General features: G+C 57.9%; 1 protein-coding gene across 1 annotated transcript; it reads right to left on the bottom strand.

Annotated features, from left to right (window-relative positions):
• Window positions 1–666: 666 nt before the first annotated feature.
• On the bottom strand, window positions 667–27,213 carry ONECUT3 (one cut homeobox 3). Its single transcript, XM_032093065.1, has 2 exons — window positions 26,159–27,213; window positions 667–5,634 (listed from the first exon to the last, which is right to left on the bottom strand). The coding sequence occupies exons 1-2, from the start codon at window positions 27,186–27,188 to the stop codon at window positions 5,342–5,344; spliced, it is 1,323 nt and encodes a 440-aa protein (XP_031948956.1). The 5' UTR covers window positions 27,189–27,213; the 3' UTR covers window positions 667–5,341.
• Between the last annotated feature and the right edge of the window lie 201 nt (window positions 27,214–27,414).

Below are 27,414 nucleotides of genomic sequence, written 5' to 3'. Positions count from 1 at the left end.
AAGGATGGGAGCATCACCTGGAGAGGACTCAGCCCTGAGAGGGGTTTTGGGGTGCCCAGGGCTGTTTCCCTTGTCTCAGAGCACACGAGGAGCCCCATGGCTTTGCCAGCTCAGGTTCTGGTGGTGGCTGATTGTCTCTCCTCCTCTTGGCTGCGCTTGGGATTTGACCCACAGAGCTGGATAAAGCAAAAAAACAAAACCCACCAAAAACCCCCCACAAACAAACAGAAACCACAAAGCAGAGCGAGGAGCCAGAGCTCAGGGGGAGGCAGGAGGGACGGGTGGGCACGGCAGGGTCCCGTGTCCCAGATTCCCTTACCCTGTTTGCTGGGAACGGGGCCAGGCTTTGCCCCCCACCCTCCCTGGGGGTCCCCCGAGCAGCTCCCACCTCCCCCTGTGGCTGCCACGCGATTTTCAGGGTGAGGAAAGGAAGAAAAGAGGTGAAGGAAGAAACCAAGGGGATAAAGGATGACTTTTCCGTGGTTGTGAGTTGGAACAGAACCATGATCCATGCAGAGAAATCTTCATCAACCAAAAACTCGTGGACAAAAAAAGCACAGTTTGTCCCCTCCCGCTCCCACCCCACCACCCCTCCCCGAATAATTATTACATTACTTCAAGAAAGAGTATATTTTTTTCATGCATAAATCAAATTCTCATCTTGTCTTTTTTTTTTTTTTTGCCTTTTTTTTTTGTCTTCCTTAAATTACATTTGAACACAGAACACATATAATAAATACTCTTGTACGACATGACTCAGAGAAAAGTAACACATCTGAACGCAAAGGTATCGTCATCATCATTAGTTTTTCTTTTTTTTTCTTTTTTTTTTAAAAGGACTTGTTTAAATATGAAATCTGTAAACACCAAGGGTCCTTTTTTTTTTTAATCTTTCTCTCTCTCTTTCTCTCTCTCTCTTTCTCTCTCTTTTTTTTTTAATCGTGAAACTATCCAGCTTTCATTTCCTTAACATTCAATATGTCTCCCATTGAACGCATCAAAGAAATAAGAACATGCCGTCTTCTGCAAAATTATAATTTAACAGTATAAAGCTTCAAGTCACAAATTCCAAAAACTAGCTAAGTAATTTTTTTTTTTTTTATCACATAAACTATACATTAAATATTTTGAGGTATTTCAGAGAACATTGTCAAAGGCTTGTAAGGTCTGTGCTGGGTGGCAATGAAGGCTTTCTCCTGCATAGAGAACGTCTTTGGTATCACAAGCCAGGTGGGGACTGGGGACAAGAGGGGTGGCGTGGCCAGGAGGGCGGGCAAGCCCTGGCCAAGGCAATAGTGTGGAGGGGGACGGGGGGCACAGGGAGGTGACAGGGTCTGACCGGCCCTCTCAGGCTGCCCAGCAGGATGGGGAACCCGCACGGGGTTGCTCTCACCAGGGGTGTTAGAATCCTGGAATCCTGGAATCTCCTGGGCTGGAAGGGACCCCCAAGGATCACCAAGCCCAGCTCCCGGCCCTGCACAGGACAGCCCCAAGAATCACACCAGGGTTGGCCCTGGGCAAGTTTGGTCCAACTCAAAGGAGTCGCCTTGGCCGGAGCCTGAACCAGGCAGGTACAATTCAACCCAAGTTTTCCCTAAACTGGGCATTCTGGAGATTGCTGGGGAAGAGCATCTCTGGCAGGTCCTCCTGCTGAAGCCAAGGGACAGAATGGAGCAGACGGGGCTGCAGAGACCTTCCCCAGTGAGCCAAAAACGCCCCTTTGGGGACCTGGAAACAGCTCCTACTGAAAGGATTCGCAGCTCCAGCCCATTCCCTAAAGGAAGAGTTTGGAGGACGAGTTTGGTGAAGCTTTCCATGGCTCCTGCCTTCATCTGTCCAAACAGAAATGCCACGAGCTGTGCTACCAAAAGCGGGAACTGAAGCCCGAATCTGAGCTGCGTGAAGCAAAAACACCCCGTGAGGAAACTCACTTGGTCACCCCGTGAGGAAACTCACTTGGTCACCCCGTGAGGAAACTCACTTAGTCACCTTGTGAGGAAACTCACTTGGTCACCTTGTGAGGAAAATCACTTGGTCACCTTGTGAGGAAACTCACTTGGTCACCTTGTGAGGAAACTCACTTGGTCACCCCGTGGGCTTCTGCAGGGTTGCAGCACCGAGAGGCTGGAGAAGGACACGGAGCAAAGCCTTTCCCTGGGAGCAGCGTCCCTGGACACCAGGTCTGTGCTCCTGGGGCAAGAGGGGCTGGAGGGAGGGACCCTGGGGACCACGCTGGGGGACACAGGGACATCAGAGAGGGGGGACATGCCGGGGAACCAGCACCTTTCCCTCAGCGAGGGGGATGTTTCCTCTTCAATTAGGACAAGTGTTGGGTTTCTTTCCTTCATCCCAACACCCAAAGACTACGAGAGCTGTGGGAATCTGTCCCTGTGGAGAGCTGAGGTAACAGTGAGTCTTTAGGATCAAAGCAGAGGAGCAAAGAAATGGCCACACACCTTTGGTACAAGAAAAAGGCACTCATCTACCACGCTGCCATCCCGGAGTCGCTCGCTCGCCTCCTCCCTCGCTCTCTGGGGACTCGACAGGGCTGGGGCTGGGGCTGGGGGTGGCCAGGGGCTCTGGGCCGGGCTGGCCACGGGGAGCAGGGAAAGTGGCGTTTCCAGCACAGACCAGACAAGGCAACAAAATCTTTGGTATCAGACGTGATTTTCAAATCACAGAAATTGAAAACTCAAGTGAGGTAGCCTTTAGTCTCGGGTTCTCACTAGAAATGTCTTTGCATCCTTGAGGGCCTGTGGCATTTACTCTTTTTTTTTCTTTTTCTTTTTTTTTCTTTTTCTTTCTTTTCCTTTTTTTCCTTTTTTTTTTTTTTTTTCCTGTTGTGTTTTTCACTTCCCAAACCAAGGCCCCCTTCCTGGCTTTTCAGCCCTTGAATACTACTCGATGGGGTTCAGGAATCCACCACCATCGTCACCACGTCACGACAAGACGAAGAAACAACATCAGGGGAAAAAATCAGTGGCGGGGAGCGGGGTCCTGGGGGGATGAGATTCCCATTAGGTTTTGGGTTCTGGTTGGCAAAATACGCTGCGGCACCCGCCCCTTCCTGCTCTTCCCTCTCTCCGATCCCTCTCTCCCGCCCTCTGTCCAGCAATGCATTGGTTCAGTTTGGTGTGACCGTGTCCAGTCTGACACCCCCCAGCCCCTCCACCGCCCACCTACCCCAGGAGCTCTTTGGTTCAAGACGTCCTCTGACCCTGCCTGCTCAGGGCTTCGTGTGCAGGGCTTTTTTTCTTTCTCTCTTCATTCTTTCGTCCTTTCTTTCCTCTTTTTTTTGGGGTGGATTTTGGTTTTGGTTTGTTTTTTTTTTTTTGGTTTTGTGGGGTTTTTTTTTGGTGAACACATACCCTTTTCTTCTCGTCTCGTTTCTTTTCTTTTCTTTTTTCCTTCTTTTCAACAAGGTGCCTTCCTGTGACACAACTGATCACTCTCAAAGTAAAGTGAATCGAAGAAACCATAGCGCTAGAACACAGATGGTACTTTTTACCCGCATAAATTCAAGAGTATCCCTTTTTTTTCGTTGATGGTTGGTTTTGGAGGATATTTTCCCCAAGTGGTGGGGGAAGAAGGGGACCTTGCCTCCCCCTTCATCCCCAAGCCTCTCCCAGCCCTTCCCCGTCCCCAGTGGCACCTCCTGCTCCTCGGAGCCCTCGGGGGGCTGGGAGAGGGCTGATTGTAAGGGTTTGGCCTCGTGATTGCTTTTTTATATGGCACAAGTCACCATTGAGAGCTCGGAGGAAACGATCCCTTTGAAGCTAAGTACCATTGCTCCAGAAATCCGCATTTAAGGCAGGTTGTTAATTGGCACAAAAAAAAAAAAAAAATCTGGTGTCTTTTTGGTAAGTTGCCGGTCTTTGCTGAGCTTGTTTGGTTGTGGTTTCGGTTGTTATTCCTTTTTTTCAGAGGGTTGCTTTTTTTCCCTTTCAATCTTGTCGGGGAGTTTTCCCCCTTCTCACACCCAGGGCTGGATTTCGCCACCAGATCCCTCGGATTTTTCTTTTCCCACCATGCACCGATGTTGGTTCCCAGGAGGGAATTTTTTTTTGGTTGTTGTCGTTGGGTTTTTGGTTTTGTAATTTCTTTGGTAACAGAGATGAAGAGGGGGGATGGGAGGGGACAAGAGTGTGTGTCGAGGGGCGGATGGGGCGAGATGCAAAGCCAACAAATCTGCTTTGTCTGTGTCCATTCCTCAGCCGAAAAGTGAACCAGAAATCCAGAGGTGAAAGGTGGAGCCAGTCACCAGGAAAGATCAGATCCTTCTCTCCAAGTCTCTCCTCCCGTCTCCTTTCGAACAATTGTTATTTTTAAATACCCGATTTCTGTAGCTAAAATGTGCTTCTCTGACCTGCTGGGGCGCCGGGTGGCGCGGAGCAGCTGGGGTCCCCTCGGGACGGGGGTGCTCGGGTCCGTGGAGGCAGGAGGGGACTCCTTCGCCGTGGAGCTTCTCCGGGAGGGATCTGGGGCCGGGGCGCTCTCGTGGGTCGAGGGCTGTGAGTGTGTGAGGGGCCTGGGGTGTGGGTGCTCCTGGGAGGGTCCTGGGGGGATCAGAGGAAGGTGCCCATAGAGGATATGAGGGGTGCAGGAATGTCCTCAGCCAGGTTTCCAAAACCCTCAAGGGACAGAAGTGCCACGTGGCGATGGCACAGAGGGTCTGGCTGCCTTGGGGAACCCACTGCACCTCAGCAGGGGAAAACCTCCAGCAACCACAGCCCTGGCAGCAGCCCAGGAGGCCTCCAGGCACACCAGGAGCACTTTCCCTGCTCAGCCTGCTTTGAACCGCGGCAGGTTTGGCCCTGGTCCAGTGGGGTTGTGCCAGAACCCAGCCCATGACAGCACTCCTTGTGTCACCCCCACCTTTACCCCTCCCCTGTGGGAGCTGTAAGGATGGCTGTGACAGAGATCAAGGTTGGGCGAGAGGTCAGGATGGGCCCCTCTCCCCAAAAACCTTCGTGGGCAGGTGAAGACAAGGCTCTGTGATCCCCAGGGACCAGGGATGCTTCCTTCCAAACAGAGCCTCGCTCCCTCCCTCCATCCCACGCCACCCCTTGCTCCACAAGGGTTTCCTCTGAGCCCTCCTGGAGACGGAGCTGCCCTGGTCACAAACCCTGTCCCTGCTCCACGAGCTGGCAGGATGTGGCAGCACAAGGTGGCAGCAGGAGGTGGCCCGAGGCCCATCCATGGGTGACACCCGGCTGAGGGTTTGGGAGGCTGATGGACCCACCCCAAAAGCACCCACCCCGGTCAGGCCATGCGTGTGAGTCTGGGGTTGGCTTTGTCATGAGGGGGACATCCAGGAAGGGGCAGGGAGGGCTGGGGGACATCATGCTTTGGAGAAAGTGCTTGTAGACGACGAGGGGACCCCGGGGTTGGCGCCCGGCTCCTCCTGCCAGCGGTTCATGCACCGCCGGCGGGCGTTCATGAAGAAGTTGCTGACGGTGTTGAGCTCCAGGCCCAGCTGCTGGGAGATGGTCATCTGCATCTCCTTGGACGGGCGCTTGTTCTCCTTGAAGATGGCGATCAGGGTGCGGCGCTGCAGGTCCGTGAAGACCAGGCGCTGCTTCTTGGGCTGCAGGCTCCGGTCCTTCTGCTGCTCCTGCTCCTTGCGTTTGCAAGCTGCAGGCGTTCAAAAGAGAGAACAGGGCTGTTAACTGGGGCTCCCCACCCTGGCCCGCGTGCAGGCTGCCCGGCTGCCTCCCGAAATCCAGGCCCTTCCCTCCAGGAAACTCGCTGGCTCGTGTCCCACCGCTCCCTCCTCTTCCTCCCTGTGCGCCTGAGCGCCTGCTGAGATGGGACAGTGGCCTCTTGTGACACCGGTGTGACAAAAGCCCAGGGGGAAGGCCAGGAGAAGTGTCAGCATCTGCAGCTGACCCTGGGACTAGAGACTGAGGAAAGCCCTGGACTGCTCTGCTCACAGAGACTGGCTACCGGGATCCATCCCCAAATCCATCGGCCTCCCTCAGCACGGTCTCACTCGCCTCCTCATCACCTCTGTGGGTCTCCCTGGAGGACTCAGGGACCCGGTGTCTCTTGGCCACCCCATCCAGCTGCCAGCTCGGAAGTGCAGGGAAGAGCCGGGGACAGGGACATTATGGAAAGGTCACTCTGCAGCCTCCACATCCCACAGCACCAGCTTGGAAGGACCGATCATGGATGCACCTGCTCTGGGAAGGGGTTTTCCTGCCTGAGTCACTGGAGGCTCCAGGAAATTCTGTCTCCCCTGTGTGCCTTTGCTACCGGATCCTCGGGCACATTTGTCAGCATCGAATTAAAAGCCTTCCCTACAGGTTTGGCCCAAGCCAAAGGTCAACACAGAGGGGATGTCATGTGGAGAAGGACAGCGAGAGCCAGGAAAGCCCCCCTGACCCCACCCCACTGCATGAGGGCAGAGGGGGGAGTGAGTTAAATAAAGAAATAAATGAATTTTAACTGTGGGGATATCAAGCACACTGTTGGTGGAAGAGGTGGGGCAAGGGGACCTTTGCTATGGTGTTTTCCTAGAAAACTATGGAATGGTGCAGGCAGCTGATCCAGTCCCTGCTCAAAGCAGGGTCGGCCCTGAAGCTGTCGAGGTTTGATGTGGGTGCTCACAGACTTGAATGCTCGGGACTCAACCAGAAACGGAACTGCAGGAACCTGTGATGCCACAGGCAAGGCAGGGCATGGATCTGACCCTACACGGCTGGGAACAAAGCATTTCCTCCTAGGAAGCTCTGAAAAGAGTGAGCAAACTGTGGGCCAGGGGAAGTCCTGCTCTTGCCCAGGGCAGCAGCAGTTTTCAGCCTTTGGGATTTCTCGGTTCAGATCTTCTGGAGGATTTTGCAGGGAGGGCGCAGGTCCCTTGAGACATTTGCTGTCTGGGTGGCAGATTTCAACTGGCTTCTCTCAGGCACCTGCAGGAGCCTCTTTGGCCTGGAGGGGTCAAAGCAAGTTCCAAGCTCCAAGCACAGAGCCTGGAGGGACTGGAGGCCAAGGCAGAAACGCTGCAGGGATGGGGCAGCACAGGACAGGTATTCCCCGTGGGCTGAACACCTTCCTGCTCTCCCAACACACCTCCACAGCCCAAGGGGCGGCCGTGTGTAGCCTAGGAGGAGTGGGAGGGTGTTTGGAGTCATGTCTTCCTCACTAGAACACAAGCAAGCTCCTCCTCCTGTAGTTCCTCAGCTGGCCGCCCCTACAAGCCCTCTCCACATCACCTCGAACTGAGAGAGGATGATGTCCACCCCTTCCACCCAGAGCTGGGCAAATCCGGAGCTCAGTGAAGCAGACAGCTTATCCAGCAGATTTAGCTCTGTGTCCCAGCTGCTGGGCTCGCTCCTGGCCCTGTCCCCACGGGGTGCTGGAAGCCACCAGTTCTGCTCCCACTGGGGTAGGGGATGGGAGGCACCGAGCTGGACACAACCAACCACTCTCTGTCCGAATCAGCCACCCCTGGTAGAGCCAGTGGAGAACCTTCCCCTCCCTTTCTCCCCCCCGGGCAGGTTTGGCTGCAAAGGAACAAAGGGACACTCTGAGTGATGGCCAGGGGACCCTGTCCCAGGGGTACCTTACTCAAACAGCCAGCAGAGAATGTGGAAACCTACCCTATGACCATCAGATGCTTGCAAAAAGAACAAACAAAAAAAGCCTTTATAGAAAATTTGACTTTTTTTTCCCCAGACATGAATTTAAAAAAAAAAGACCCTCCCCAAACTTCCCCCCCAAGCCAAACAACAAACAGAAAAATTCCCCCCACACTTGTGCCCCTCGCCCACCCTCCCCGCGCCCTCCCGGCACCCATGGCACGCTCAGCTCCTCCTGTGTCCGTGGTGGGCTCCTCACACTCCATCCACAGGGCTTTTGCCCTGCAGGATGGTGCTTGGAATGTCCCCCACATCCCCACGGGACCTGTGGCTGTGACTCAGCTGTCACCCTGGCAATCCACCCTGTCCTCTGGCTCTCCTGCCTGCTGGCACCCACTCCCACCACAGTGCTGGGCCGCCAGCCTGAGATTCAGCCTTTCAGCTTTCCAGCCTCACATTCCAACCCCCATCCCATTTTTAGGAGTGATTGTTACAACCCAGGCTCCCATAACAACTCCGAGCTCCGAGGCAAACACAAACCATCAGGGCCTTGCTGGTGAAACTGGGCTCCTGCAGCAAACCCGGTGCCATTGCTCAGGCACAGGTGACATTCCCCTCCCCACCCCTGAGCCCCCTGGTATTTTGGGTTATTTTTGGCCTGCGCTGCCGGCGGCGGCCGCATCCCACATTTCCTGTGCTCGTTTGTTTATTTATTAATTTCCCTTTCTGCTGACGCAGCCCAACACCCCTCTCCCCCAGCTCAATCTAATTACAGCTCCGCACAGCAGCGATCGATGGGGACGCTGCTCAGATCTATTTACGGCAGCCATCAACCCCTCAACGGAGGATCTTTTTCCCATTCCCCATCCCCTGGGCGCTGCTTTCCCAGGCAGGCTGGCGGTGGCCGTCCCCATGTCCCCACAGGCAGCCAGGGACGAGGGGCAGCCAGGGGCACGGCTCTGACTCCCACCCAGATCAGCCATGGGTGAGGTGTTTTCTTTGTGCTTCAAAATCCCTTTTTCCCCCAAGTCCTAAGATCCAAACAACCCAACCTTGGCTTAATGTTGTTTTTCCATCATGTCCTTCCTGGCTGTCTGGGCTCACTGTGGTCGGTGGGGATGGGGACATTTCCAGCCCTGCCTCTGCAGGATTTATTCCTGGGCTTGTCCTGCTCCTCCTGGGGCACAGAGGACCCTGGCAGTACCAGGACCAACCGTGGCAGAGATGGATTGAGGTCTCCCATGGCCGGGGGATGCTCTGTTGGCCAATAATGGGTTGGGCTCACCCACAATGGGGGTTTTCTCCTCCCTCCACCTCTCCCCAGCTCATTTCATGCCCTCCAAACCCAACCAAGGAGCCCAGAAGTCACAAGGAGGGGAGGCCAGACGCAGTGGAATGGGGTGACAGCACGGATCCTTCCACACGCCAGGCACGCAATCCAAACAATCCCATCTCTAAGGCAGCTCTGACCTGGCTGTGGGAAAACTACAGGGAGCAAAGACAAGGAGGAACCTCGGCCAGGGAAAGCAGGAGGAAAGAGCTCCAGAAGCAGAGGCATCCCACCCTCCTCCCCGGAGGACTCTGCCGAGGGTTTCTGCCTCCCGGGAGCCTCATGTCAGAGGGAGCGCGTTTTCCTTGACTTAACCTTGACAGCTCCGAGCGAAACATCTCCCAAATCATTTCAGAGGGGACATAATAGAGACAATCAAATGGCTGCTGCTCAGGAGCTGTGATTATGCCTCGCAGCGTGATCCCCGCTAAGCATTTAACTAATACCTGATGGCTTTGCAGGCTTCCGCAGCCTGCCAGTCCCTGCTTGCTCTATTACACCCACAAACCTCTGTTTTTCGGCCCCAGCGTGCTCTCCCTCTCCATTCACTTGCAATACAACCTGTAATTTTCTGCCCACTTTGCTTAAGTGCTGGTGATTTGTTGAAATCACAAAAGACAGCCAGGGGCTTTCAGAGCCGGTGCGCTGGCTGTAAGCAAGGTTAGGGGAGAAAAAAAACCTCACAAAAACCACCAGTTTCTCTCTTTTTCTCCTTGTCAAATCATCTCCCAGGGGTGGAAGGGGACCGAGGAGCGTTTATGGGCTCAGAGGGAGGTGGAGGAAGGGATGGAGAGGGGGAACCTGGATGTGGTTGGCCAGGTTGGAACAGGTTTCCCTGGGGCAAAGGTGGGATGAGCTGATGCCACTGGTGGGCACCGGGTGGGAAATGGGCCCTGAGCAAATCGGGCTTCTCTCCACGCCTTCAAGACAGGTCCAGCCCCTGGACTGCCTCAGTTTCCTCCTCTCCTTGAAGGGGCAGAGGGATCTGAAAGGAGGGTGTAGCCAGGTGGGGGTCGGTCTCTTCTCCCAAATAACAAATGATAGGAGGAAATGACCTCAAGTTGCACCAGAGAAGGTTTAGATTGGATATTAGGGAAAATTTCTTCATGGGAAAGGTTGCCCAGCCCTGGCACAGGGTGCCCAGGGAAATGGTGGAGTCACCATCCCTGGAAGTGTTCAAAAAAGGTGCGGATGTGGCACCTGGGGACCTGTTTCAGTGGGGAACATGGGAGTGGTGCTGTGTTGATGGTTGGACTTGATCTAAGAGGTCTTTTCCAGCCTTAACAATTCCATGGTTCTGTGATGTCACTCCCCTTCCCAGAGAAGGGGGCTGGGTGTTACTGGTTCAGCCCCCACCCCACTGTTCTGGAAGGTTCTGGGAGCTCCAGCTCCCAGCAAACAGGGGTGAGCCCAGTGCCTCACACAGGGTCGGAGTGAACCTCAGGGCATCTGCTCCCCCAAAGCTGGAGCAGAGCCTGGAGCAGACATCAGGGAGCTTTATCTCCAAACCAGAACCACTTTGGTGCACAGTGCCGGGGTGCTGGGGCAGCTCTGAGAGCTTGGTTTGACTTCTCTTTGCACTGTAGGAAAAGAGCCCAACGAGATTTGTCACAAAGAGGGGTCTCCAGCAGAAATTCAGATTTTCTCCAGCTGGGAGGACACGATGCTGACAGGACAGGCAGAGCAGTACAGAACAAAGGAAAAGCGCTCAAAAAAACAAACTTCAACTTTCTTTTTGCCTTTCTTTTTTTTTTTTTTTTTTTTTGCTGAAACCCCATTTGGTTCCAAACACAGACGAACACACAGATGTGGTGTCAACCACAGAATGACCTGAGCAGAGCCTGCCCTGCAGTGCCCATTCCTGGGATCCCCCTGTTTTCAGCAGCACATGATAAAAAAAAAGCACCTTCTGGGCTCCAAAACTTGTGGGGAATTTTGGGTGCCATGGTCCCAACAGCATCTGAGCCACTCCGCAGTGAAAAAAAGAGCTCAGAGGCCATTCAGAGTCCGAGAGAGGCGGTCAGGAGCTGCGATGCCTCTGCAGAGCCTCCCAGCCCTGCTGGGCAGGAACGGCACGGCCCAGCCCGAGCTGCCAGCCCCACACGTGTCCCCGTGCCACGTGTCCCCGCCTCGGTGGGGCCAGGCTTCCCCTGGCAGCCCGGGGAGGACGAGGAGAGCCCCTGGTCATTGGTATGCAGCCAGCGCTGCAGGGGGAGCCGCTTCCCCGAGCCCAGCAAATTAAATCTTCCTCTGAACGCTGCAAACGAGGAGATGAGATGAGACGAGATGAGACGAGATGAGATGAGACAAAGCGCTGCCGCCTGCACTTCCCTTCGCTTCCCTGCCCTTCCCACGCCGAGGGTTTCGGTGGCTCATCGCAGGGAGCAGCTCTGATCCACCCGGACGGGGCTGCGAGGCTCTGCCAGCCGCCCACACCGACCACCCCACACACTGCCCACAGCCCCGGGGCTCCCAGGGGTTGGCACCTGGAGGGACAGGAGGGGAGAGGAAAGCACAAGCCTTCCGTCCTCCTTCCCGATATGGGGTTCGTGTGTCTTCCCGATTTGGGATCATCAGAGCCGCCCCAACACGCAGAAGAGCCCCCAGGACACCTCATTTCCTCTCCTGCGCTTCTCAAGCTTGGCCTGTTCTTCCACGGGCGGCATTTTCAGCTTTCGCAGCACTGAAGCAGACGGGTTTGTCTGGTCTGAGGGCGGCTGAAGGGATACAAAGGAGCTGTGGCTGCTGCAGCTGCGCTTGGCTCCATCCCTCCACATTTGCCCTGCTTTTATTCTTGTCCTTTCCAAACCCCTCTCAGGGACACCGAAATGGTTTCACATGACTTAAAGAGGTGAGTTTGTTGTTAAAAGCATGTCCTTTCTGCAGGGGTTTCATTTTCCACTTGCTTTTCCAGCCACCTTTGTAAAGGCAGAGCCGGTGCCCCGCCGGGCCCTCCCCATCACCCAGGGGAGCCGGGATCAGCTCATGGCTTTGCTGGGAAGTCGCTTCCCCCCATTTGTCCTATTTCCTCCCTTTCCAGGCCTTTCGTTGGACCAGGATCTGCTGCTTCCATTGTTCCAGTGGAGCCCACGGCCATCGGGAGCTGCTGCCGGGGACCGGCCCAGCTGCTGGTGTGAGGCAGGGCCGGACACGGGAGCCCTGGGAGTGCTCGAGGCTGCTCCGTTCTCCTCACTCCTCTCTCCGAGTCAGCACCACTTAACGTGACGGGAGCAAATTGGTGCTAATGAAGTGCCGGAGTCAGGCAGCAGCCGGCAGGGCCCGGAGGGATGGCAGTGCGGAGGGGATGAGGTGGGGGTGCGGCTGGAAAACCTCCATCCCCTGAAATAAGTTTTCCTTGGAATCAGTGGGACTTACTTGGGCTCAGCGTTGGTGCAAGAGCCCCAGCTACGGAATGGGGGGGCGGGGGGGGGAAAGGGGAGTTTGGGGTTTGATTTGTGTCACAGCTGCAGGGGGGGGCTGGTGTTGAGTCAGACATTAGGGAAAGGTTCTTCCCCCCGAGGCTGCTGGGCACTGCCCAGGCTCCCCAGGGAATGGGCCCGGCCCCGAGGCTGCCAGAGCTGCAGGAGCGTTTGGACAGCGCTCTCAGGGATGCCCAGGCTGGGGTTGTTGGGGTGTCTGTGCAGGGCCAGGGGCTGCACTGATGATCCCTGAGGGTCCCTTCCAGCTCAGGATATTCCAGGATTCTGCCATTCTGTGAGAACGAGGTAATGCTGGACAAGGAGCCTTGTCCTGGGGTGGCGTCCCTGTGACACTCATGGCATTGCCTGCCCTCTGTCCTCGCCCCTTCATGCAGGAAAGCAGCAGCAAGGATGTCCCTTCGGCATCAGGGATTCCCACCAGCCTGTCCCTGCCTCCAGCTGCTCCTGGACCTGAGGGTCTGAGCAGCTGGACAATGAACAAACTCAGCGTCAATGACACATCTTTCATCGGAGCCTGTGTTGGTCCTGAGCTGGTCTCAGCAGAGATGGTGTCCAGGAGGGCCCAGAGCCATCATCAGCCACAGAATGTGTGCTGGAGAGAGGGAAAAGGCAGTGGGGGAAAAAACCCAACAGTTTTCTGCATTTCCTGATTAAATCTGGTCCCGGGTGTGAGATGGGAAGGTCCCTTGGGGCTTGGCCGAGTCACTTCTCAGTGGGCTGCTGGATTTCTTCCTCTGCGGTGCAGGGAAAACCAGGGCAGTCTGTAATCCTCAGGGTGGGGTGTCCAAGGTTTGTGTCTCCAGGATGCTCTGAAGGTGGGCAGGATGATCTGCACAGGGACATCGGCTGTTCTGGGTCATCCCTGAGCTCCAGCAGGAAAGAGATCCCAGACTGGAGCCCTTCCAAGGTGTGAGGCCCCTCTCCAGGAGGCCCCCAGGCTCTCCAGGCAGTTCACAGCCCTCTATCAGCCCATGTCACAGCCCGGCTCTGATGTGACCCCAAATCCCAGGTGTTCCCACCCGGCACAGAGCCAGGACAGCTGGCAGGTGCCCAGCCCGGCCTCCATACAGCAAGCAGGGCCCTGAGCACAGCCTGGGGGATGAACTCAGGGAGAGCAGCCCTGGGGAGAAGGACTTGGGGGTGTTGGTGGGTGAGAGGCTCAACCTGCCCCGGCCATGGGCACTGACCCCAGAAACCCCCCCTGTGCTGGGCTGAGCCCCAGCGTGGGCAGCAGGGGAGGGGGGATTCTGCCCCTCTGCCCCGCTCAGCTGAGACCCCACCTGCAGAGCTGCCCCAGCCCTGGGGAACAACATCAGGAGCACGGGGAGCTGCTGGAGCCACTCCAGAGGAGGCCACGGAGATGCCCCAAGGGCTGGAGCCCCTCTGCTCTGGAGCCAGGCTGGGAGAGCTGCGGGTGCTCACCTGGAGAGGAGAAGGCTCCAGGGAGAGCTCCGAGCCCCTTGCAGGGCCTAAAGGGGCTCCAGGAGAGCTGCAGAGGGACTGGGGACAAGGCATGGAGGGCCAGGAGCCAGGGAATGGCTTCCCAGTGCCAGAGGGCAGGGCTGGATGGGATCTTGGGCAGGAATTGTTCCCTGGGAGGGTGGGCAGGCCCTGGCACAGGGTGCCCAGAGCAGCTGGGGCTGCCCCTGGATCCCTGGCAGTGCCCAAGGCCAGGCTGGACATTGGGGCTTGGAGCAGCCTGGGACAGTGGGAGGTGTCCCTGCCCATGGCAGGGGTGGCACTGGATGGGCTTTGAGGTCCCTCCCAACCCAAACCGCTCTGGAATTTTGTGACAGCGGTGCGGACAAAACCACATTCTGCTGCCCGGTGTGGCCCCTCAGGTGTGTTCCCCTCGCCACTCCATTCCAGGGTGATGCCGGCTCCTCCCGGGCTGAGGGTGAGGGGGGGTCCCAGCCTCGAGGATCCCAGCTCGCAACCCCCCCCCGCCATTTCGGAGCGTTGGTCCTGCCCGACCCCCCCCCCCCCCCGCAGCCGGGAATGGTTTGTTCCGCCCCCCCGCAGCCGCGTTGGGCCGTCCCCGCCGCGCTGGCGCCCCCCTGCGGATGGCCGGGCGCCCTCCCCCCCGGGGCGGTGGCAGTGGTACAGCCCGCCACGCCCCCCGCTGCCCAATGGGCCGACCCTTCCCCCCCTCACGCTCAGCGCGATGGGCCGGTCCGGCCGCTCCGCGCACACGGGACGGAGCGGTCCACTCGCGTCCCGGGGGGGGGGGGGGGGGGACGGGATGGGCAGCCCCGGGAGCTGCCCGGCCCGGGTGCGGGGCAGGGAAGCTCCGTCATTGCCCCAGCACTGCCCATCACTGCCCATCACTGCCCATCACTGCCTCAGCACTGCCCCAGCACTGCCCATCACTGCCCCATCACTGCCTCAGCACCACCCCAGCACTGCCCCAGTGCTCCGTCATTGCCCCTCGCTGCCCCAGCACTGCCCATTGCTGCCCAGCACTGCCCCAGCACTGCCCCAGCACTGCCCCAGCACTGCCCCAGCACTGCCCCAGTGCTCCATCATTGCCCATCACTGCCCCATCACTGCCCATCGCTGCCCCATCGCTGCCCATCATTGCCCCATCATTGCCCCAGCACTGCCCAAGCACTGCCCAGCACTGCTCATCACTGCCCCAGCACTGCCCATCGCTGCCCCAGTGCCCCATCACTGCCCATCGCTGCCCATCATTGTCCCATCAGTGCCCATCCCTGCCCCATCCCTGCCCCACAGCTGCTCCACTGTCACCCTCTACCGTGTCCCACCACTGTCCCATCACTGCCCAGCGCCTCCCCATCCCAACCCCACAACTGCTCCACACATATGAGGAGGGGGGCAGGAAAACCACCCCAAAACCCCCACCCAGGCACCACCCCTGTGCCCCCGGGGTGTCCCCGGCCGTCCTCCCACGCGCGTGGGCCGCTGTGGCGTGGCCGGCGCTAAGCCAGTGACTCTTAATACACCGGCCCGGCGTTATTAGTTCAGCTCCCAAGGCATTTCCCGCAGTAATTGCACTGATCTGCCCGGGATTATGCGCTGCCACTGTAACGATGGATGATGTTTTAATTTGAGCTGGGCATCTCCGGGGAGGGCAGGGCAGGACCGAGACCCCCTGAGCGCTGGGGAGGGCGCAGAGCCTTTTCAAAGTGCCGGTGTGGGGTGAAGGGGCTGCTCAGGGGTGCTTTAGAGTGAGGGGCAGCCAGAACTGGACACCGCTGGTCCCTCAGGCTGGTCCTGGCTGGGAGCTGAGCCAGCTCTACAACAGGGACACCAGTGATGCCCGCTGGATGGGGTTCGGCTTGCCCTGCGTGGCTGGGGAGGGTTCTTCCCAACTCCCAAAATCGCTGCTGGGGGCTGAATGACCAGTTCGTGCCCGCGGGGGGCTGCTCCCGGCCCCATCCTGCCGGGAGGGAAACCCACGGGAGAAAGGGCTTTTGCCTCCTTCCCTCCAAAGACAGCAGAGAAACTCCCTCCTCAACGTTACCTTTAAAAATGACCCCCACCCCGCGCTGTTCCTTCTGGTAAAGCAGCAATTAATCACGGCAAGGATGGGATAGATTTGTAATCAGCTCCCCCCTCCCACCGCCCCCATTTCGCAGCCCTGGGTGTTTTTCCTGCCCCCCGCCCCATTCCGTGTGGGGATGGGGCCAGCGCAGCCCATTGATCCTGCCCGGTCGATTTTATTGAAACTCCCACGAGTGGCTTTAACTGCGTGTTGGATATTGCTGGCACATCACTTTGATGGCGACGTGACCGGCGGGAGCTCGCGGGCAGGTTTGCAGGGAGGGCTGCGGGAAGGGGGGATTCACCCCGGAGGAGCTGCCCTATTCCCTGCCCTATTCCCCGGGAGGGAGCTGCCCGTCCCCAGGGCTTCCCCCCGAAGGTGGGACGGTGGGATGTGACAGCACAGCCCAGGGAAGGGGCTTAGGAGAGGTTAAAGGGAATGGTTTCTCTTGGAAAGTGGCTGGAAAAGGGGTTGGGGGGGTAAAATGGGAGAGGGAAAGGGGGGAAAGGGCAAAAGAGAGAATGAGGCAAGAGGAAAGAGAATGAAGTGAAGGAAGAGAGAGAGAAGGAAGAAGAGGAAAAGGAGGAGGAGATGCAGAAGAAGAAAGAAAAGCGGAAAGAAAAATAAATAAGAAAAAATATAAAAGAAAAAGAGAAATATAAGGAAAAGAAAAAGAGAAAGATAGGAAAAGGGGAAAGGAAAGGGGAAAGAAAAAGGAAAAAGGAAAAGGGAAACAAATGAAAAGGGAAAAGGAAAGGGGGGGGGAGAAAAAGAAAAGGTAAAGAAAAAAAGCGAAAAGGTAAAAGGAACAGAAAACGAGGAGGAGGAAGAGCAAAGGGAGGCGAGGAGAGGAGGCAGCGAGGGGACCCGCCGGGTGCCACAGCTCTGCCCAAGCCCCACGCCCAGCAGCCCCTTTGTTCCCCACCTTCCGTCCCCCTTTCCATTCCTGCCTCTTTTCTCCCGCTCTGGCACAACAGGAGACGCTCCCGGGGGGCTCTGCCAGGTGACAGTGACGCTGCCAGGGGCTCTGCCAGGTGACAGTGACGCTGCCAGGGGCTGCCCCCTCCCACCAGCAGCACCCCCGGGGTACCCGGGCTGGGCTCTGGGAGCACCGGAATGAATCCATCACCCAGAGGAAGCACAAACCCTCCATAGACCCTGAAAAAATGCTGGGGTACGACGCTGAGGGGGGCATCTGAACCCCCCAATGCCCTAAATGTCCCCCCAAGGTCCCTTTTCCAGGGGGGTTATGGACCCCCCCAAGGATGAAGAAACTGGCTCACCCCCAGGTACCCACAATGGGGCAACCACCCTGCCACAGTGACAAAAACCAGAGCAAATAAACAATCTGGGTTTTTCTTGGAGGTTTTGAAGGCAGAGGAATCACCAGTTTGGGGTGGAAAAGGTTTTGGGGAGATGCTTTCAGATTTTCTCCAGGAAAAGCGAGCCAGTTTGGAATCAGCTTTCCTCAAAGAAATGCCCTGATTTTGATGATTTCTTTTTCAATTTCTGTTCTTTCTGGCTGCCCGTGTGTGTGGGCAAGTGAGCGAGTGGCCTTGGGTGGTCCAGCAGGAATCCAGTAGAGGAGCTCCCTTGGTAATACCAGGGTAGGGATTCACTGCCTTCTGCTTGAGAAATGTCACCAAAATCCTGCAGTTTGGCCCCCAAAAGAGAGTTAACATCAGGCATTGATCCAGGGATCCATTTCCAGAGGCCTTGGGGTGACTCCGAAGCCTGGCAGGGCAGTGTCAGCATCCCACCTCCCCCTGCGAGTTGGGGGGAGATGGGGAAGGGACCCCCCATTCTGGGAGGGCTTTGGAAGCCCGAACCACCTTGGCATCATCGAGCATCCCATTCCAGCCAAACTGGGCCAGGTGCTGCTCCATCCACAGAGGAAAACCCAGCGGGATCCATCCCCCATCCCGAGCTGGAATTTATCTGGGGGGCACCACGTCAGGGCAAACAAGGAAAATGGGGGAAAATGCAGAGTAGGGCCAGATCTGTGGGAAAATTGCAGGGATGGGACGCTGCCACTGCGTTCCCCGGCCCTGTGCTGGGGTCTGCGCTGCTCCGCAGTGGGAGCAGCTTCCCCGGAGCCGCTGAGATCTCTGTCAGCCCCTGATGCTATCGCCCGTCAGCAGCTCCCGGTGCATTTGCAATTTTATCCCTAATGGAGAGACTTCGCTCATTACCTGCTCGTTATCGGCCGGGAGGAGCGTGACTCCCACGGAGGGGCCTTATCTCCCGGCTGAAAGGCTCCGTGGCATCGCCGAGTTCCTCGGATTTGATAACCCGGCGCTGCCAGAGCTCTGCCCCACGCTGCCAAAGCCCCCCCATCCCCACTGCTTCCCGGGGAAACTGAGGCACGAGGGGATTGTGGATGCTCGGTCTCTCAGTCCACGGCCACGTCACAGCTGGTGTCGCTTCCACGTGGTGGCACTTGGTGTGGGGAGGCTTTGGGACATTTCCCAGTGGCCCAAGCCAACCTTGCCATGGCCCTTGGCTTCCCCAGACTGGGGCTGGGCACCTCTGTGGGCGCTCCTTGGGGACACCATCACCTTTGAGGATCGCTGTGGCCCGAGGTGTTTGCCCTGCTGTTGGTCCATTTGGGGGTTTTATAGGGTCCCTGACAGCCAAGCCTGATGCGTTGGGTTGCCGGCAGTGCCCTCAGAGCTGTGCCACACTCTGAGCGCCCTCAGCGCACCCAGCCCTGCAAGCCCCAGTGTTTAGGGCTCCCTGGATTCATTCCTACAGCAGGAGACCTCTGTTCTCCTCCAGCCTGGATGGGAGACCAGCAGCTCCCCTTGCTCATCATTCTGCTGAGCCCTGAGCTCAGCACAGTGGGCATGGTACCCCTGGCATGGCAGCAGCAGCAGAAAAAGCTGCAATTTGCTCTTGCATCTTTCTTTTTTTTTTTTTTTTTTTGATCCAGATGTTGGGATTTTCCTCCCTTCTCCGCAAGCAAGGGGAATACAGCCAGTCCCAGCCTCCCCACAGCAGCCCCTGCTTTCTCCTCCTGCTCCGTACGGAGATTTTCCATCTCCTTCTCCGAGGCTGGGCAGAGCTGAGCCACCCTGAGTCTGCCAGGGGTGACAAGGTTCCCCAGATCCCAAAGTGAAGACGAGCAATACAAGGAACACGAGCAACCTGCAGCCCTGCCCACCTCCGCCCACCGTCCCTGCATCCCACCCGTGTGGGGCCGTGGGCAAAGCATTGACTTCACCACCCGTGAAACACCTTGAACCCCAACTTCTGCAGCCATAAAACACCCGGACCCCCATGGAATCCCTCTTGAATCACTTCTGAACCTCCTCTCCTTGCACTACAGAAAGCACCAGTGTTTAGAGCAGTGGTGCAGGTCCCTAATGGAATATATATATATATAAATATGCTAAGATTGAGTTATTAAGGTCATTCTTGAAATCTTACCCATGCCCATACAAACATCTCTCAAATTTAATATCGGGTCTTTATTTTTCAAATACCCTGGTCCCTCCTTCCAGCACCAGAGAATCCATGCCACCTTTTTCCTTCGCTATTTTTTAACAACCCCAAATGTTTTAAAAATCCATTTCTCCCGTCCAAGACCGACTTGGTTTACGTCCTGCTGGATACAGAGATCACCCTGTATCATTCGAGGTATTAACAAGATTTTTGAATTTCCATTAAATCAGCAGATTTTGCCGTTCGATGGCCCCGGTCCTGCACGGAGCCAGGACTAAACACACTCAGCTGCCAAAAGCTGCTTCTCGCCAGCACCTCCCCGCCCCAGCGCCTCCCTGCATCACTCCCATTGCTTCTGGATGAGGATGGATGGGCTGGAGGGGAAAATTTTGGCCTCCAACTTTCCCATTTGGGCCAGTTGGCTGGCCCCAACCTCTCTGCGCTGCCCTTGGTGCTGTGCAGGAGTAGGGCCGTGGCAAGTGCACATCCCAGCTGGATCAGACCATATCCCGGGTTGATGGGACACATCCCGGGTTGATGGGACACCTCCTGGGTTAATGGGACTCATCCTGGGTTCCTTTAAGCCTCAGCTTCATGCTAAACTACAGGAATTTGGACATCTCAGCTCAAATCCAGAAAAGAACCCATGGCCAGAGCCATGCAGGAAGTGTGGATATGGGGTGAGGGCAGATCAAAGCTGCCCAATGCCTCCGTTCCTGCTCAGGGTGCCTGAACCTTTCCAGGAAACCTCAGGGAACCTCAGGAGACTCTTCCTCCCCAGGCAGCGAAGTGCTGGGGCTGGGGGATGATGGGTCCAGCTCTGTCCCAGCTGGGGAGGCAGCAATTCCCGCAGGGAACGCAGCCTGTCCTAAGGCAGCAGCGTCCTAAATTGCACCCCAAGGTCTGGAACAGGAGCACAGTTGGATTTCTACACCCCCACCGAGCTGCCAAGCCTCAGTTCATTCAAACCAGGCTCTGATGGAGTTTATTTCATTTTAAATCTTATTTTTGTGTTCGTGTTTCCAGTCAGCCATCGCCACCCTGCTCCAAGCCCACCATGGCCTCACACCAGGAGCCCCCTGTGCCGGGAGGTTTCTGCGGGGATTTGTGTTCCCTTTACACCCAGGTGATGCCCAGGGCAAGGCAGGACATTCCCAAGGCAGGAAAACAGGAGCCTGGGCCCTGCCTCTGGTCTTCTCCTGCCTTCACCATCCCTCTGCCTCCTCTGCTCTTTTGGCACCAAGGAAACTGGGCAGAAAATGAAGTGATGGGAGCACAGAGCTTCTTCCTCAGCTCCTCAGTGGGGCACGGATGCCCTCCCAGAGCCACAGGCTCCCCGGCCCTGCAGCTGCCTCTGAGCAGAATGAGAAAATATTGGATTTGTTTTGTGAAGGGAAGAAAAAAAAAAAATCCAATATTCTGTCTGCGATCCCAGACTCTGTGCCTGGTTATGGCAGGAAAATGCTGTAAATCTCCCCTTTCCCCACCAGCTGGGAGAGAAAAACCCCTTTTCTTTTAATATTCTTATTTTTCTCCTGGTCTAAGCCCCATCATTTTGCAGCCAGCTCTGCAATCTCTTTGTTGACCAGGGCTTAAACCTGCTCTCCCGGCTCCCCCGACCCCGGGAAGTCGCCTCGCACACCCTTCCCAGCAGCTCCCAGGCAGCGGCAATGAGATTTTAATAGATGTATTTTCAAATTAGTTCTGGGCCTTTCAAGACTTATCAGTTAAATGAGGTTTTTCAAATTGATTCAAAGGTCACTCCGAGAGTTTTCTCTTCTCTGTTATCTCTCCCTTATGGTTTCAGTGGCGATTGACAGGACAAGGAAAAAAATTATCACCCCCGTGTTGTACACCCAGAAAAAGATAAACCCAACAAAAACCCACCCAAAATGTGAACCCAAAAAAAAAGAAAAAAGGAGGCAGCAAGAAAAGCCCCAGGTGCGGCCCCCGGGGCTGGGCCGATGTGCAGAGCCCGTGGGGGATTTGGGGAGCAGCGTTTGGGGGAGCAGAACCCCGCGGGCGCGGGTGGGTGGGAGCCGGCACCCCGCGGAGAGGGGAGGTTATTTCCTGCGGGGTGGGGGGAAGGAACCCCATTTAATGTTTAACCTGCGGGAGGTTTATTGGCCCCTTCTGACGCGCAGATTGGGAGCAAACAGAAAAACAGCCGCGGGCGGAGCGAGGCGGCCCCGCCGCGCTGATAAGGCGGCGGCGCGGTGCGGGGCGCGGTGCGGGGCGCGGGTGCGGAGCACGGAGGGGTGCGGGGAGGCGCGGGACGTGGGGTTCAGGCAGTGAGAGACACGAGGAGGTGCGGGACACGGTGCAGGGTGAGGAGCGGGCACGCCGGCGGTGGCTGCTCCGTGCGGGCGGCTCCGCACCGGCGGAGGAAGTCGCCTCTTATTCATGGAATCCCAGAACGGGTTGGATCGGAAGGGATCTTAAAGCTCATCTCGTTCCAACTCTATTAACGTGCTAAAGAAAAAATATAGCAGGATAAAATAGTAATTTAAGGAAAAAAAATCAAGAAATTCAAGGTTTTTTAAAAAATACAATCCAAACCAAAATAAAAACCCACTCTTTTTTTTCTTCTTCTTCCCAACGGGGACAAAGCTTTGCCACCTTTCCCGAATCTTTCTCCGACTCCCGGCTTGGGCAGCCCTCCCGGGCCGGGAGGAGCCGCTGGGAGCCGGGACCCCCAAACTCTCGTTTTCGCCCCTTTTACGGCGACAAAACCCATTCGCTCCCGGTCCTGCAAAGCTCCCGCGGCTGCGGCGCCTTTTCCCCTTCGCCTGCGGCCACGCGCGGATCGAAAGCAGCGAAACCGTCCGCGGTTTTCCGCCGCTCTCCGGGGCCGGAGCCGGGCCGGGGTCGGGGCCCGGGGCCGGGGTCGCCCGGAGCCGCCGCAGTGCCCGGTGGCCGCGGGCCGGGAGGAGCCGTCATTGGGCCAAAGTCGTTTGAAAGAGGCTGAAATTAAAACAAAACTCGTGAAAAACTATTAAATATATATCTATATTTCCCGAGGTTTTATTCAGCGCCATCTTGTTCCTTTTTCTAGCAAGTCTGGGTATTAGTTCGCGGTATTAATTAGTGACATTAATTATTGGTGTTGTCAAAGCTCTCGGGCATTAGTTTTGGCCCAGCCCCGCGGTCGTGTTCGCAGTTTTGGGGTGGTTTTGGGGTTTGTGTTGAATAACGACGGTTTGTGCTGCGAAGGAGATATGTTCGGGGAAGGAATTCACTGAAGGAGAGGAAGAATTAAAAAAGAAAGGAGAAGAAAGGAAGAAAGAGAAAGAAAGGAAGAAAGGAAAAGAAAGGAAAAATGGAAGGAAAAGAGAAGGAAGGAAAAAATAAGAGAAAGAAAGAAAGAAAGAAAGAAAGAAAGAAAGAAAGAAAGAAAGAAAGAAAGAAAGAAAGAAAGAAAGAAAGAAAGAAAGAAAGAAAGAAAGAAAGAAAGAAAGAAAGAAAGAAAAAGAAAAACCAAACAAAACGAACAAAACCAATTTAAAACAAAAAAATTAAAATGGAGAACGAAAAAATGGAGGTGGGGGGTGAGGGGTGGAAGTGCTGACGGAAAAATAAAAAGAAAGGTGGGAGAGGGAAAAGGGGAAGCGAATGTAAAAGCGGGAGGAACTGCCCGGCTCCGAGGGCTGCCCAGGCCAGCCGTACCCCACCCGCGGGGGTGAATTCCACGCACAGCCGCGGGGAAAACCACGGGAGGAGGCATCCCCCGAACGCCCCTTCGAGTTAGGGATGGAAGAAGACGGCGAGCGGGGAGCGCCTTGTCGCGAAAGGGACACAACGGTGTTGTCGCCCTCCCGAAAAATATTCACGAGCGAATTTCCTGGTCCTGAGCGCCGGAATAAATCCGTGGCGGGGAGGGGGTTCCCATGTCGGGGGCGCTGGGATGGGAGCGCACCCACGGCCACGCGAGGCTGGAGGGCACCAAGGGACACGCGGGGTGGGAAGGCACCCACTGCCCTCCGCGGACACGCGAGAGTGGAAGCGCAGGAACGCGCCCGATTCCTCGTCATCCCACGGGGAAGAAGCCGATGCCTTTTCCGCCCCCAGGGCACGAGGGATCGGGGTTTAGCAGGTGGGGGTGTCAGACCCTTGCGGGGACCCCCAAAAGTGCCACAGTGGGAGCTCTCCGACACCCACGGGCCCTCGCAGGCCTCGTGGGGTGGTCACGAAGTTTGTGGAGATGAATCTGGAGCAGGCCCGGGGGTCTGCAGCCGCGACTGGGAGTCGCAGAGATGAATGGCCCGAGGGGACGGGCTGGGCACCGCCAGCTGCTGCCCAGATGTTTCTCCGTGGGACCCCTCCTCTTTTGTGGAGCCCCTTGGGGCGAGCGGGGCCGGAGGGAGCCCGGGGCGGCGGGAGCTGCAGCCCCCTCGTCTCCCAGCTGAATAATTAATGGCTCATCTGCGGAGGGGGCGGCGGGATGGGGGGAACTGGGGTGGAAAGAGGAGAAAAGCGGCGGGTGCCATTTCTAGGGGCCCGGCGTGGTCATCGATCCTCGGCTCACTGACTCGGACTAATCCATCAGATGGACTCCTGCGGCCGGGCGGCCCCGGACCGGGACCAGGACCAGGACCAGGCCGGGTTCAAAAATAGGAACAAAAAAAAGAGACTAGGAATAAGAATAGGACCGGGACCAGAACCAGGACCAAGACCAGGAATAGGACCAGAAATAGGAATAGGAATCGGAATAGGAATAGAACTAGGACCAGAACGAGGAATAGGACCAAAAAGAGAAATAGGAATAGAACCAGGACAGGACCAGGAACAGGATCAGAACCAGTACCAGTCCTTGCCCCGGCCGTGCCCCACGTCCAACACTTTTTTTCCTTTTACCGGGAAGGAAAAATTCCGCTCGCTTGCCAGGTCCCTTCCCTGCTTGCGGGGGGCGAAGGTTGCGATCATCCGGACCCCTCTGGGCCCCCAGCGCGGGGCAGCCTGAAAGAACGAGTGGAGTCAACCCGAGGCCTCGGGCTGGGCCGGGCTGGGGATTCACCTGCATCGATCGGGGGGCTCGGGTCCGGCCCCCCCCAGCGCGACCCCTTCCCCCAGACGCCGCTGCTCGGGGCAGCCGGGCCGGGGCTGAGCCCGAGGGGCTGGGACGGACCCCACGGCCGGGCCCGGGTGGGCGAGAGGGTGGCAGGAGCGAAACGAAAGCGGGACCCAGCAGGGCTCGGGGCCGGGAACAAAGCGGCAGGACCGGGGGGGCAGGTCGGCCGAGCCCCTCTGCGAGCGGCGTGGGGCGGCCCGGGCCCGCGTGGGGAGCGAGGTGCGGATCCACGGGCGGATTCGTGACCGGAGGTTGGGTTGGTGGTTGGTGGTGGCTTTTTTCCTGTTTTCACAGAGAGCAAATGAGCAAATCCCGTTCCCCGGAAATCTGGGGGGTTAATTCCCGTAAATAATGGGGACATGGCGGCCCTGGCGCCGGGGGAAGCGGCGCCGGGGGAGAAAAATCATTTTGGGGAGAATAAATCTCCCACGGCGGCGAGAGGAGCAAAGAGGTGACAGCAGGGACAGGGACCCTCCGAGCCGGTTCAGGGACAGGGAACCCTGACCCGGGCCGGGGACAAGGACCTCTCGAGGCGGTCCGAGAACAGGGTTCCCCCCGAGCTTCCCCCAGCTGCGGCCGCCTTTTTATCATCACCATCACGGTTAATTTTAATTATTATTGCTATTATTATTTTTGAATTATTAATTATTATTTCCAATTCTGGCGAGCCAGAAGCCCAAGCCTGCTGCTCAATTAGCCCCAACAACGGGGGCATTAAACGGCCGATCGCGGCAGTGTTTAAATCTTTATTTACCAGAACCTTGTAAAGCCAGGAACAATTTGCATTCTATTAACTGCTTTTCAATAGGGCATCGACTGGAACTAAAAGATGCCACTACCCTGCCCTAATTAAAGAGCAACTGAATTACACTAAATACATATGAACGCTGCTCTTCCCCATAAATAACGGCGGGTCCTCGTCGCTGGCTTTGTCCGTCCCCACGGGGAGCTCGGATTTCTTAAAAAATAAATTAAAAATCACTAACGCGTGTTTTCTCCGCCACGGCTCGGCCCCGCGGAGCCAAGAGCTCCGGTCGTTTCCGGGGGGAGCGGCTCTGTGCCGGGGCTGGCGGGGAGCACCGGGCACGTCCCCGCTCGCCGCTGTCTCCCCTGTCCTACCCTCCGGCCCTTTTCCCCGTGACCCCCGCCCACCCTCGGCACAGAAGCCCGCGTTTCTCCCGGAAAGCCTCGGCCCAGCGCCGGCCCGAGACCGCGGGGAACGGCGCTGCGGGACCTCAACCCAGCTGGGAACCGGAGACACGGGGCAGGCGGGGCTCGTTCCTTCTGCCGAGGGCAGCCGGTGCCCGGAGGGAGCGGAGCGCGGCCCCGGTCCCGCAGCCCCGGCGGGATGGCCCGGAGATTCCCCTGAGCGCGGCCCCGGTACCGAGCGGCGGCGGCCGAACCGACCGCGGAGGAGTTCCAGGATATCCCAGCGCCAAGGGGCCAGTTCGGCGGCACCGAGAGGGAAATCCCCGAGGCAGGCGGACGGGCGGCGGCGAGAGGCGGGCACCTCTCGGCTCCTTCCACCCTCGATCCCGCATCTCTCGCGGGCAGCAGCAGGCCCAGGGAGGCGGGAGGTCGCCTTAGGTGTAACTCACCTTTAATCTAAATGCCTTCCCTTTGGTCTTAAGGTTACAAACCGGATCGGTAACACCCGCCCGAGCTCGGCCCCAGTTGGCGATGGCAAACCCGGAACCCCCGAGGGTTCCCACGCGCGTTCGCAGCGCCCGCTGACCCACCCGCCCGGAGGTGCGGGGCGGGCGGCCCGAGCCGTGCCGTGCCGTGTCCTACCTGCCAGTCTGAGCGCCGACATCCTCTGAAATTCCGGCTCCTGCAACCATTTCCACATCCTGCGGAAAGTCTCCCGGCCGGACTTGAGCTTACTCCAGGGCTTGGGGTTCCTCAGCAGGTCCGAGAGGGTCCCCTGGGAGCGGCACAAGATCCTCTGTGCGAAGATGGCCTGCGGGATGCTGTACCGCTTCAGCTCGGCCGTGATCCGCTGGGCCACCTCCTTGGTGTTGATCTCCTCCACCTGCCCGGAGCCGCCGGGCTGGGAGCCGGGGCCGGGCGCCGGGCGCTCCCGCTCGCCCAGTAGCGAGGCGCCGGGCTGGCCGTGCGGGTGGCCGTGCGGGTGCATCCCGTTGAGCGGCGGCATCATGGCCGAGCTGGGCGCCGCCAGCCCCCGCGCCAGGTGCTCCTCGCCCCGGGACAGCATCGCGGCGTGCGAGTCGAAGCCGTTGGGCGAGAGCATCTTCTCGTTGGGCAAGTGGCCGGCGGGGCCGTAGGGGGCCAGCGGCTGCTGGGCGTTGTGGAGGCTACCCAGCCCGTTGGGAAGCGGCGACAGGGGCTGCCCCATGGCCGGCATGTCCTTGGGGTAGTGGCTGTAGAGGTTGCCCATGGAGGCCAAGCTCCGCTCGTCGCGCATGAGGGTGAAGCTGCCGCTGACGTTGCCGGCCAGGCGCTGGTGCGGGTGGTGGTGGTGGTGGTGGTGGTGCGGGTGGTGGAACTTCTCCGAGACGGTGGAGATGGGCGGCAGGTGCTGCAGGGGAGTCAGCGTGGTGTAGGTGCTGCTCAGGCTCATGCCGGAGGGCGACTCGCAGGACATGCTCATGGCGGGGTGCAGCGGGGCTCCCAGGCTGTGCTCGCCGCGGTAGTCGCCCCCCTCCAGGATGGAGGCCATGCCCGAGACCATGGCAGGCCGCCCGTGCGGCACCAGGTTGCGGTGCGAGCTCTGCCGCCCGTGCGCGGGGCTCAGCAGCTCGGTGGGCTGCGAGTGCGGGACGCCGTGCAGGCTGCCCAGGTTCTCCATCGCCAGCTCCATGGTGGCCGCCGGGCTCTGCCGCTGCCTCGCCCGCTCGCTCGCTGCCTTCCTCCCCCACCCCCCCGCCGCCGCCGCCGCCGCCTCCTCCTCCTCCTCCTCCTCCACCGCCGCCCCCCCTCCCCGCGCCGGCTGCCCGGATTAATTCAGACTCCGCGCCCGGGGATCGATGTCCGCGCCCCGCGGTCAGGCCGGCATGGTGCGCCCGCCGCCCGCCCTGCCGGGCGCG

This window comes from Corvus moneduloides, chromosome 28, assembly GCF_009650955.1.
Source record: "Corvus moneduloides isolate bCorMon1 chromosome 28, bCorMon1.pri, whole genome shotgun sequence".
Taxonomy (NCBI): domain Eukaryota; kingdom Metazoa; phylum Chordata; class Aves; order Passeriformes; family Corvidae; genus Corvus; species Corvus moneduloides.
The sequence above is the reverse complement of the archived record's forward strand: the minus strand, read 5'-3'. Positions and strand labels throughout refer to the sequence as shown.